The 13,391-nt window shown below is 44.6% G+C and overlaps 2 protein-coding genes across 2 annotated transcripts in view; one reads left to right on the top strand and one right to left on the bottom strand.

Moving 5' to 3' along the window:
* Positions 1–13,391, bottom strand: part of LOC144698497 (uncharacterized) — a 757,701-nt gene that overhangs the window by 334,126 nt on the left and 410,184 nt on the right. The window lies entirely within an intron of this gene.
* The window catches only part of LOC144697993 (uncharacterized), a 90,014-nt gene that overhangs the window by 6,095 nt on the left and 70,528 nt on the right, over positions 1–13,391 (top strand). The window contains 1 exon segment of the mRNA XM_078569943.1: positions 9,645–10,472. Coding sequence (XP_078426069.1) covers positions 9,645–10,472 — 828 coding nt within the window.

The following is a 13,391-nucleotide window of genomic DNA, read 5'->3' as shown; positions in this document are numbered from 1 at the left end:
ACTCCAGAAGAAAGCTGGACCTTTCTTTTTGTGACTTTAAACAGATGAAACCCTGTGGATGTGGAGTAGACATTTCAACATTTGTTACTGAAATGAGCGGACATGATGAAACAATACACACACAATTCAAGGGCTGACTTCAGGGCATGAATGCAGACATGGAATGACACCATTAGAACAAGAAGGTTCCCTAGTTTCAATAAATGGTTTGGACAGTTTAGGGAGAAGGTTAATGCTGTTAATCATTCAGAACAATAGACGGAAATCAAGGCCTGTGAGAGAGGGGCCCACCGCAGACAGGTCGAGAAAGACCAGAATGGAAAGTTTACCTTTGTCACAGTCATATAGCTTTCAAAATAACTGTTCTGGAATTGTGGCGGGGCAGAAACTTGATTGGAGAGATTCAAACCTGGAGTTCAGAGAAAGATGGACATGGATTTGGGAGATTACAAAATGTTTAAGTATTTTTCAAAGGAAATTGAGGCAGGGAATGAGGCGGCAGCATGCAAAGATGCAGAAGTGAAGAGTTTGTTATTTTAACGACAGTGGTAATGATGGAAGATTTAAAGGAGAGCGGGACAGTACTTGAAAAGAGAGAACTGTTGTGAATGTCAGTAGGCATGGGGAGGTTGTTTGGTCAATAGTTTAGTGGGAATAGGGTCGATGGAGCAGGTTGTGCACAGAGAGAGCACTGAGAGGGCATAAGGGGAGACAGGAGAGAAACCCGTGAAAAATGTGTGTTCAGGGCTTGGGCAAGTGGGATCTTCAGACACAGTTTGTCCCGTTGGGCCAGTGGAAGGGAGGGAAGCAGCAGAGGCAGCTGATCGGATTGTCTCAATCTTAGAAACAAAGAAGCTCCATGAGATCCTCACATTGTTGCTGGAGGTGAGGATGGAGGAGACAAGCGAGAGGGAGAGCCCTTCAAAAGGAACAAACTTGTGTTAAAGATATTAAAAAGACTCAACACACTGTGTTTAACGCAAAGCTGATTTATTTGAATTTTATCCAGAATCTGTAACTGGGCTGGAGTTTATTAACATCAGCAGAAACACACTCCAATGAATATGCTTCAGACAACAATATCATTAGGAACTAAATCCAACCCAAGCAGTTACTTGTGAACTCGCTGGTGTCTCAGCAGGTGGGATGACCGAATGAATCCCTTCCCATACTCAAAACAGGTGAACGGCCACCCCTGACTTTGAACTCACTGGTGTTTCAGTAGGTTGGATGAATCAGCAAACCCCTTTTTACACACAGTGCTGGTAAACGGCCTCTCCCCAGTGTGAACTCACTGGTGTGTCTGCAGATGGGATGACTGAGTGAATCCCTTCCCACACTCAGAGCAGGTGAACAGCCTCTCTCCAATGTGAGTGCTTCAATGAATTTCCAGCTGGGATGGGTAACTGAATCCCTTCGCACAGTTCCCACATTTCCATGGATTCTCTCCAGTGTGACTGTGGCTGTGGTTCGACAGGTCATTTGTTCGGCTGCAGCCTCGTCCACACACAGAGCATGTATACGGTTTCTCCCCACTGTGAACAAGGCTTTTAACTTCCATGTTCAAAATTCGATGATATGTGGGTTACGATAAATTGGGCGACACCATCAGATCCTGATGTGATGTTAGGTTTGAGATTCCGGACTGCAAGCCCTGTGAAAGTAGTTTAAAACAGGCCAAAGGGAGTGAGAGAGAATCCATAAAAACACAAAGGCAGGTTACGAAATTGAGCTGAATGAATCTGGTCATTTTTGGGACTGGCATGAGGAAAAAGTGACAATGAAAGCTTTCAGACACAATGGATTCATCAATGCCTATTAGGAAAGGGAACCCAACGACTGGACAGGGCCTATACAAAACTCCAAAATCTAGGGGAGGAAAGAGAGGGAGATGGGAGAGCCAGGGCGTGAAGGAGAGGGATGTTACACATCTGCAACTCTACCAGAGCTTTGGCAGAATCTCCCAAACCCGCAACCTCTACCAGCTAGAAGGACCAGGGTAGCAGGTGTCTGTGAACATAATCACCTCCAAGTCACACACGGTCCTGACTTGACTGACATTTAGTACTGGATGAACAGAAATTTCCTCCATTTAAATATTGGGAAGACTGAAGCCATTGTCTTCAGTCCCAGCTACAATCTCCACTCACTAACCATCAATGCCATCCATCTCTCTGACAAATTTGAGACTGAACCAGACTATTCAACAATCAATTTTAGATCGTGAACTCACTCCTCCATCCCCACCCCCTTTCCGATCCCTCTTATATTTTCCAATAATTTATATAGATTTTTCCTTTCCCACCTATTTCCATTATTTTGAAATGTATTTCCATCCATTGTTTTATCTCTACCTTTTAGACTATTTCGATCCCTTCCCTTCACCCCACCCCACCCCCCCGAGGGCATATCTGTACCTTGCTTGTCCTGTTTTCTACCGTTAATTAGCACATTCCTTAGATAATATCGCCACCTTCAACATCTCTTTGTCCTTTTGTCTATGACATCTTTTGGAAATCTTCATCTATCACTGGCCCTCTATCCAGCTCTACCTGTCCCACTCCACCCCCCACCCTCCGCCCCATTAAACCAGCTTATATTTCACCTCTTTTCTATTTTTACTTAGTTCTTTTGAAGAGTCATACAGACTCAAAACGTTAACTGTGTTCCTCTCCGCAGATGCTGCCAGACCTGCTGAGTTTTTCCAGGTATTTTTATTTTTGTTTCAGACTATTCACTATCTTGGTGTCATATTTCGCCCCAAGCTGAGCCTCTATTTGCACCTCAGTAACTTTGCCAAACTTCACAACTGCCTCAGCTCATCTGCTGCTAAAACTCATCCTTTTCCTTGTTCCCGCTAAACTGGACTATTACTAGCTACCCACATAAAGATGGGGTCATTTAAAACTCCGCTTCCCTTATCCTTACTCGCACTAAGACTCGTTCATCCAACACCCCTGTGTTCACTAAGCTACATCGGCTTCTCGTTAGGCAGCTCCACAATGTTCAAATTCTCATCCTTGTTCTAAAATCCTTCCGTGGCCTCACCCTCACTATCTCTATAATATCCTCCAATCTACATCCCGCCAAAAAAACTGGAGTCATTTAATTCAGGCCTTCTGAGGATCCCTGATTTCAATTGATCCACCATTGGTGACCGAGCCTTCAGCTGCCCAGGCCAAAAACTCTGAAATATTCTCCTTAGACCTCTCTGCCTCCCTCTCATCCTTTAAGACACTCCTTATAACCTACTTCTTTGACCAAGCCTCTGATCATCTGCCCTTATGCCTGCTTATGTGACTTAGTGTTAAATATTGCAACATAATATTCCTGTGAAACACATTGGAAGGTTTTATTCTATCCAGGGTGCTACATAAATACAACTTGTCCTTGATGATTTGGATATATATCATCGCTGAGTGGAAACCCTGTAACTCCTTACCAAACAGCATTGTGGGAGCACCTTCACCACAGTGACTGCATCGGTTCAGGAAGAAGGCCCACCAACACCTGACCAACAAACAACTGGGGATTGACAATATCTGCTGGTCTTGTTAGTGACGCCCAAATACCAAGAATGGAGTTAACAAAAAACCTCGGTTGTTTCTCTCTCCACAGTTGCTGTCAGACCAGGTGAGTTTTTTTTTCCAGCATTTTCTGTTTTGATTTCAGACTTCCAGCATCCCCAATATTTTGCTTTTATCCGAATTGGTCTGCCTGTGTTTCTAAACTCAATCCTGTAAAACAATGAAACAAAAGCAAAACTCTACAATGTTGGATCTGAAATGAAAATATAAAAGACTTCAAATATTCAGCTGGTCAGGCAGCATAAACCGATTAAGAAACAGAGTTAGGGTCTCAGGTCACTGACTTGCCTTCAGACTGCACGAAAACGCTCAGCGGCAGCCGATAAGTAATGGCGGCCAAGGTTCCCACAATGCTATGGGCCCAGAAACCGCTCTATCTAAAAGTTGTTTATTTTCTTATCTAAGGTCGGTTGACGCAATCTGCGGGTGGTAACAATGGCGCATCGAGAGGTAAGGAGGTGAAGAACTGCAGCAAATTACAGGAATACTTAAACGGACTTGCAGACTACACGAAGAAATGGAAAATTAAATTCAAAATAGTGAAATGAAGGAGGGTTGGGTTCCTGCAGATGGAGATAGACCGTATTCGATCCCGAGGTGCATTCAGGGTAGGATGACCCGCCATTATTATAGAAGAATTATGCCGCGTTTCTGCACTTGCGCACCCACAACAATGCCGAAACTAACAAAATAAAGCCCAGCTCTGAAGAAGAGTCATACGGACACGAAACGTTAACTCTGCCTTTCTCTCCACAGATGCTGCTAGATTTGCTGAGTTTTTCCAGCATTTTCTGCTTTTGTTGCCGAGACTAACAACCTCCCCGCATCCAAAATCACTGGAACCTGCAGCCTGGAACTGGGAGTTGGAGAAGCGGGAAGAATGAGGAGAAACAATATAATCTGACACTCACAACAACCTCCAATCCACCTCCATTCCCGGGATAGTGAGACAGAGTTTAGAAACACTCACCAACACGACTCCAGTGAAACATCCACGAGGAAAGGGGGAGCAGTGACTGTGCCTGCTCTGATATAGCCCCAGACCTGTCACTCAAACCCCCAACTCCGCCCAGTTCACAGCACAACCTATCAGCTTGCAGCTTCCTGCACTTTGACCCCGCCCGGCTCAGGTGTGGGACAGTCCAAGGTGATTCGTTTGTGTCACCAGGAGAGTGGGGGAGGGGTGACCTCCCGCCCTGTGCTTTCTCCAAAATGAATTCTTCCTCCTCTCCCCCAGGGCCCTCTAAACACTGCATGCAGGTGGCTGATGGACTTTAGGGGTCCTCACTGACCTGCACAGATACATTATCCTGCACCTCCCACCACCCCCATTCACCATATGAACAAGTTGCTTTTCTTTCTTCTGCTCCCCCTTTGCGAAAACATTTTGATTCAAACAAGTTTTGTTTAAGACTTGTTTAATCTTGTTTAATTGCAGGGCTATGGGGCAAAGGCAGGGACGTGGCATTAGGTAAATTGTTCCTTCAGGGGGCTAACGCAGACCAACTGAGCGACCCCCCTTTTGAGCTACAACCATTCTATGGTTCTCTGATGTGTCTATTCCGTTGCTCCATTCCCAGTGATTCCCACCTTTTGCTATTGTCCCTGGCGCCCTGTTTAACCAAGTAATTCCTCCCCTTTCCCCTGCTCACCCTGTGCAGTGTGTGTCAGACTTCCTCTGGACACCTCCCCCCACCACCATCCCGGCCCCTTTAACCATCAGCAGCTTTCTGCTTTTAGTTTAAATTTACAGTATTGCAGGATTTAGCTTCAAACTCGCCTTCGCTGACTGCAGCTAATCTGATGTTTGCCCCTCACACCAGGGTAGTTTATTTTGTATAAAGTCAGACCAAAAATGCAGTGACTGTCCTCAAGCTTCTTCTTTTGATGCTCACAGGACCCAAATATAAAACAGCGAACGTTCTCCCCCTAGACTGAATATAAAAGAGTGAACATTCTCCCCACAGACCCAAATATAAAGTAAAGTAGTGAGACTGGTGTGTCATGAGGCAGAGGCATTTGTTGTCGATGTGACAAATTAATTTGGGACAATCTCTGCCTTTACAAACTCTCACAGTCTACAATCCCGTCATGAAACTGAGAATGCTGGAAATCCTCAGCAGATTTGCATCTGTGGAGAGAGAAACAGAGTTACCGTGACAACTCTGTGACCTTTCATCTGAACTGCAAATGGATAGAAATGTAACAGTTCATTACCAAGTCAAAAAGAGACACTTTACAGACTTGGAGAATCAAAATTGTGTTCAACAATTTTCTATCATATTCTCTGCCCCCATTTTGTTTTTTGTTTCTTTGCGTCCTTGTTTTCCTTTCTCATTTCTCTTATTTTCTTTACTTTGCTATCAGACGGTTGTGATGGTGCAATTCGCGCCTCATATCGACACATCTTTTGTGTTTTCACTTGTCCCATTACCACTCCCTTTGACCTTGCTTCATGAAACCAAATCTCTCTCGCCCTGCAGCCTTTCAGAGACCGTTCCTTCTGTCCTCCCCACCTCCCCGCTTTCACTGGCTCACAGACCTGAAACGTCAATTCTGTTTCTCTCTCCAGAGGTTCTTCCAGACATGCTGAGTGTTTCCAGTTTTAACTGTTTTCATTTCATATTTGAAGCATTCAGTATTGTTCATTTCTCCATTCCAAGCACTCTGGCTGAGATTTATTAATAATTAAATTCATTTATTCATACTTTTAGTGTTATATGTCTTGAAATCTGATTAATTATTGAGCTATTTATCAGTGTCTTCAAATGTAGTTACAATTTCATCACTTCTCTCTTTTTCCTCACACTTCCTCTCACTAATATTAAATCCATACTAATCTTAAATGGAAGGATCACCCCAGCACCGACAGACCAGTCAGTTTAACCTCGACATGGGAAAGCATTTAGAAGCAGCAATTCAGGCCAAAATTAAGTCATTTGTGCAATTGTGGGTTAATTAAAGTGAGCACGGATTTGTTCAGGACAAATCGTGTTGAACGATATTGCTTGAGTTTTATTGATGAGACAACAGAGAATGTGATTGAGGATAACACAATTGAGGTGCACATGAACTTCTAAAAGGCATTTGAGACAGTACCAAGTAACAGGCTTGTCAATAAAGTTAAAGACCATGGGGCAGAGGCAGCATTGGCTGTGTGACAGGAAACAACATGCATGGAGAATGATTGTTTTTTCAGATTGAGGAAAAATAGACACTGGGATCACAATGAGTCAGTGTTAAGACCATTGATTTCTTGATATATGTTAATGACCTAGACTTGTGTGTTCAGGGCAAAATTTCAAAATTTGAAAACGGAACCAAATTTTCAAGTTGTGTTTACAGTAGGGAGGATAATGAGAAACTTCAAGAGGACATAGAGAAGATGGTGGAATAGGCAGACAGGTGCCAATAAAATTTAATTCAGAGAGGTGTGACGTGATTCATTTTGGGAGGAAGAACGAGGAGAGACAATAGAAAATAAAGGATACAAGTGTAAAATGGTGCAGGAGCAGTTCAACCTGGGGCTTTATGTGCACAAATCATTGATGGTAACAGGGCAGGCTGAGAAAGCAGTGAATAAAGCACGTGGAATTCTGGGCTTCATGAATAGAGGAATTAAGTACAAAAACAACCAAGTTAGAAGAAACTTGAATAAAACACTGGCTTGGCCCCAGGTATAGTATTGTGTCCAATTCTGAGCACCTCACCACAGGAAGAATGTGAGGCATTAGAGAGTGTGCAGAAAATATTCACGAGAGATGAGGAACTTCAGTTAGGTTAGGTGAAGTTGGGTTTGTTTTCCTTGGAAGGGGAACCGTTCTCTTGCATATTTTCTGGACCTTCTGTCTTCACTTCCTTCTGAAATTGTAGCCATTCAGTGGCGGGGGTGTTAAAAACTTTCTTTCATGGCATTTGGGCAAGGCCAGCATTTGTTGCCCATCCCCAACTGCCCTTGAAGCAAGTGGCTTGGCACACCATTCAGAGGGCCATTCAGAGTCAAACACATTTCGGTGGATTTGGAGTCACATGTAGGCCAGACCATGTAAGGATGGCAGATTTCATTCCCTAAAAGGCATTAGTGAACCAGATGGGTTTTTTAAAATGATAATCGACCATGGTTTCATTGTCACCGTTACTGAGCCGAACTTTCAATTCCAGATTTTTTAATTGAATTTAACTTGAACCAGCTGCAGTGGCGGGACTTGAACCCAAGTCCCTCGAGTTTTAGCTGGCCTTCCAGAATACTGGTTTAGTGAAATCGATGCCACCGTCTCCCCCAATACATATATATTTTAAATTATTTTGTAAATAGTTTAATATTTGTCAGTATTTTGTTTCATGTGGCTTCTAATATGAGTTTCAGACAGTTCTGTGCCAAGTGGACGAGGTGTTTAAAGGTCATTAATTTCCCTCTTTGCATGTTAATGTTCATTAAAGACACAGAGAATAATGTCCTCCTCATTCAGTATTAATGACACTTAAATCTTTTGGGTGAACAGGTGGTCTATACATTCAGGTTATTGTATAATTTGATTGCTAATTTTACTGAGTGCCCAAAATTTTAATTTGCTGACCCAATCTCCACATTGTTGCATAAAATGACTATTTCTCATTGGGCAGGCAATGGCGATGCGTTTTCCCAGCATAACCCGCGGTGGTGAATGTCCCCTATCCACACCACAAGCGAGCGGTGCGCAGGCTCAGTGCCGGACAGTGTTTGGAGCGCGCGCATTGTCAGTGACGGCGATGGGGCGAGAAGCGCCTCAATCTCATCTGCAGCCGGTGAGGATTTGGATATGCGACGGGAGCAATAGAGCCGGCGGCTGGTTGGGGAAGGTTTCTAAACACCCGGTGAAGGCCTCAAACCCCGAACAGAGACCTGCAGGTCCTGAGCTTGCAGCTCCGGGGCTTTTAACCGAGACGAGACCCAGATTAACGGCCGCCATCTTGTTTCGGCGGGGATTAGAGCGCATGCGCATATATCTTGATGACGCCACATTGGGCGGGGCTTCGGCGTGCCTGTTCCCAACCGGGTCCAAGTGCCAGGAAAATACACTACCTGGGCAACAGGTTTTTCAACAGCTTTACCCACTTTCAGGCTGCAGGTGATGTTTGAAGCGTAGAGGAGTCCACGGGCCTTGTTTCTATTCGGGCGGAGAGGTTGCAGCCCCTGTATAGTTACCTGAAGGGGATGATCCTCAACCTTTGGTGTCACTGCTGTCCCATTCTCTGAATCTTTGTCTGACCAGTGTGGAGGGGGAGTGGGTAAGTCAGAGAATCTTCTCCTGAAACTGTTCATGGGCCCGGTTAAAACAGAAATTTGCAGATCCAGGATGGGTGACACACCTGGGGGTGGTCACACTGGCTGCCAACCTCTCTTCCATGGTCTTGTCCGTGCCCGGGTGTCCCTGGAAAGGGAACACGCGGTGTCCACTGGTACACTTGATACCTCCCACATCCAGTAGGCACCTCAGGGTACAGAGTGTCTCATAGACACTTGAAACAACATTCTGGTTTAGTTAGGGAGGTTCCCTTTGCTTTTGTTGGGACTTTGTTGCTGATTTGAGCTTCTTTTAGTTTGATTGGACCACATGTTTGGGGAAAGAATGTCCCAAAGAAACTTGAATTGTCTGTTTTGAATTTCTATCCTGTACTTACAGTGATGGTTTTTGTAAACTCCTTTTACAGGGGAGAAGAGGGAGATGATTTTCATCCAAACCAAACCAAACATCACATCAAGATCTGACCGCATCACTCGATTCATCAAGACCTGAATATCATCGGACATTGACTGTGAAAGTAGATATATTTGTCTGTTCTGTCTGTGGGTAAAGATTTGAAACATCAGTGTGACTGGAAAAACACCGAGACACACACACACACACCGGAGTGAGAGTGTTCCAGTGAACTGAATGTAGAACGTGTTTTAACCTGTTACACCACCTGAAACAAAGATTTCACCATGCACAGCAGGGAGAAACTGTGCAAGTGTACTGTGTGTGGACAAGAACTCAACTGATTATCCAACCTGGAGAGGCACAGGAACATCGACACCATGGAGAAACCGTGGAACTGTGGGGACTGTGGGAAGAGATTCAGATCCCCCTCTGAGCTGGAAACTCATCGACGCATTCACACTGGGGAGAGACCGTTTATCTGTTCTGAGTGTGGGAAGGGATTCACTCGACTAACTAACCTCACTTCACACCAACTTGTTCACTCAGACATGAGACCTTTTGAATGTAGCGACTGTGAGAAGAGCTTTAAAAGCAAAAAGAATCTGCTAATACACCAGCGAGTTCACACTGGGGAGAGGCCGTTCACCTGCTTTGACTGCGGGAAGGGATTCGCTCAGTTATCCAACCTGCTGCGACACCAGAGAGTTCACACTGGAGAGAGGCCGTTCACCTGCTCCAAGTGTGGGAAGGGATTCACTCAGTTAAGTACCCTCACTTCACATCAACTTGTTCACTCTGACATGAGACCTTTTAAATGTTCTGACTGTGAAAATTGCTTTAAAAGCAGAAAGATTCTGTTGATACATCAGAGAATTCACACTGGGGAGAAACCATTCACCTGCTCCAAGTGTGGGAAGGGATTCACTCAACTAACCCAGCTCACTTCACATCAGCGTGTTCACTCTGAAAAGAGACCTTTTAGATGTTCTGACTGTGTGAAAAGCTATAAAAGCAAAGTGGATCTGCTGACACACCAGCGAGTTCACACTGGAGAAAGGCCATTCACGTGTTCCATGTGTGGGAAGGGATTCATTCACCCATCCCTCCGGCTGAAACACCAGCGAGTTCACACTGGAGAGAGGCCGTTCACTTGCTCCGTGTGTGGGAAGGGATTCAGTCATTCATCCACCCTGCAGACACACCAGTGTATTCACAAGTGACTGCAGGGGTTGGATTCTGCTGTTAATCACATCCAGGACTGAACCATGTTCATTCTGACAGTTGGGGTTTGTTTTTGCTGATGTTAATAATCCCGGTAACTGGGCTGGAGTTTAATATTCTGGATAAAGGTTAAATAAATCAGCTTAGTGTCAAATACACAGTGCTCGAGTCCATGATTTCTCTAAGAAAAGAGGAGACTGATTGATGTTCTGTTAATGACTTTTCTGGCCTTGGTCCTTCTCTCCTTTGTTAATGGAAGATGTGCATTTATATAGCACCTTTCACAGCTTCAGGATGTTCCAAAGTGCTTTACAGGCAGTGAAGTCTTTTTGAAGTGTAGTCCCTGTGTAATGTGGGAAATGCATGTCGGACCAGCCGTGAGCTTGGTCCAAACCATGGAGTCCCTCATCTTGCAGGAAATCCACCCCAGCCACAAGGACGAGGTTCTGATGGCACGGCCCTGGGTGTCTCAATGGGATCCACGAGGTCGCTGGACATAACACGTCACCCAACAGTGATTAATCCCAAACAGCAGACCCCCAACAAGGGACTGGCGAGGAGTTTACCCTCTCACAGACCACAATGGGACTAGCGAAGAGTTCGTGTCTCATGGTTTTGATCCCTGGAAAAGCAAAAATGAGTCGTGCGAGGCCATGAAGACCCCGACACCAACAACGAACTGGTCGTGTGTGGGTCAAGACTCCAGATACAGGGTGACAGAGAAACACAAACAACAAACTGGTCCTGTGTGGGCCAAGACTCCGGGTACAGGGTGACGGAGAAACACAAACAACAAACTGGTCCTGTGTGGGTCAAGTCTCCAGGTACAGGGTGACAGAGAAACACAAACAACAAACTGGTCCTGTGTGGGTCAAGACTCCGGGTACAGGGTGACGGAGAAACACAAACAACAAACTGGTCCTGTGTGGGTCAAGTCTCCGGGTACAGGGTGACAGAGAAACACAAACAACAAACTGGTCCTGTGTGGGTCAAGTCTCCGGGTACAGGGTGACAGAGAAACACAAACAACAAACTGGTCCTGTGTGGGTCAAGACTCCGGGTACAGGGTGACAGAGAAACATTAACAACAAACTGGTCCTGTGTGGGTCAAGGCTCCGGGTACAGGGTGACAGAGAAACACAAACAACAAACTGGTCCTGTGTGGGTCAAGACTCCGGGTACAGGGTGACAGAGAAACACAAACAACAAACTGGGCCTGTGTGGGTCAAGACTCCGGGTTCAGGGTGACAGAGAAACACAAATAACAAACTGGTCCTGTGTGGGTCAAGACTCCGGGTTCTGGGTGACAGAGAAATGCAAATGCCAATACGGATCATCCAGCTCACCAACCACAACACCCGGGTGGAGACCTACCCAACAAATCACACAAGACGACTTTTCTGATTACTCAATTTCAGATAGGCCAAGTTCACTACACAGATCAGATTGGATTCCTCCAGAGAATGAAATGAACACTGAAATATCTAACTTCATCAAAGCAACTCAGGAATCGAGAGAATCTCCGATGTAAAGGGTAAACAAAACCTCATGAGGAGAGAAAGACAAGCGATCAGAGAATTAAAAGTCAATACATATATTGTCATAAAACCAGCAGACAAAGGCAGTAACATAGTTATGGACAGACAACAAAACCTTACTAAAGCAAACAGACAACTCAACAAGACAGATTACTGCACCAAGTGAACTAAGTCCATGTATCAACAGAGACAAAAAGAAGTTAAGGACAGAGTAACAGAACTTAAAGATTCCAACTACATGAATCGAAAACAGATGGAATACCTAAAGGGACAGCAGCCGCAACCAAGGACATTTTACAAAATACATAAACACCTGGACACCTGATGGTATCATGAGAAATCCTCCAAATTTCAATCATTACAGGCTGTGGCAGTGAATCATACAGAATGGCAGAACACACTGATTCATTTTTGAACCCTGCCTCCCAGATCAATATTACCCAATTACATTAAGGATACTTACCGCTCAGAAAAATCCCTCACCTCACCCTCCCGACAGCACACTCTTCACAATGGAAATTGAGAGTTTGGAAAGCAACATAGAAACAGAGGGATTCCAGTCATCCAAAACATCTTGAATAAATTTCCACAATCTCATAGACCAGGCAAAGCCATAATCTGATTATTATATCTGGGACTAACAAAAAACTTTGAATTCAGATGGAGAATACAATCTTCAAATTAAAGATATAGCCGCTCGCAAAAAATTTGCACACCCCTGCCCCTCCCCCCATGTTAATATATAAATGTGTGGGGGAATGGGAAGAGAGTGTTTTCAAAGAATGTTCCAAGCTACCATTATGTTATTACAGATTTCTAGATGATACGTGAGGAGTTTGGTCCCATACGGAGACAGGACGGGAGGAATCTGTACAAACAATCACTATCTGACTATCAAAATCAAAGTAACAGCAATTTTAAGAAACTTATCTGTCTCTCTGTGATGTTTTCTGGCTGGAGACTGAGGACTAGGAGTTCCAGAATTCCCTGGGAGTTCCAGCACGAGTCCAGAGTGGGACAGGCAGCGCGGGCTCAGGAGAAGAGATTGAACCATTGGGAGGTGTGCAGTTGTTGAGGCAATCTGAGTCAGAGCAGCTTTGAGGGATGTGAGGGGCTAGATTCTTGAAAGTGGAGACCCTTGTGAGGGAGATGGAGTTTTCACGAGATTGTGTGACTCACAGTGAATACTGACATCTGGGTGGGTTGCTGAGAAATCTGTGGGATCTGTCTCGGTTGTCTGCTGTTTAATGTGCAGTGCATTATGTTTGACCACAGTTGCCTGTTACTTCATATTTTTCTCATGTTAATTCTGAATGTTAGAGTATAAGATACATATTGCCAATTGTTTTATTTTTCTGACTTTG

This window comes from Cetorhinus maximus, chromosome 23 (genome assembly GCF_964194155.1).
Source record: "Cetorhinus maximus chromosome 23, sCetMax3.hap1.1, whole genome shotgun sequence".
Lineage (NCBI taxonomy): Eukaryota > Metazoa > Chordata > Chondrichthyes > Lamniformes > Cetorhinidae > Cetorhinus > Cetorhinus maximus.
The sequence above is the reverse complement of the archived record's forward strand: the minus strand, read 5'-3'. Positions and strand labels throughout refer to the sequence as shown.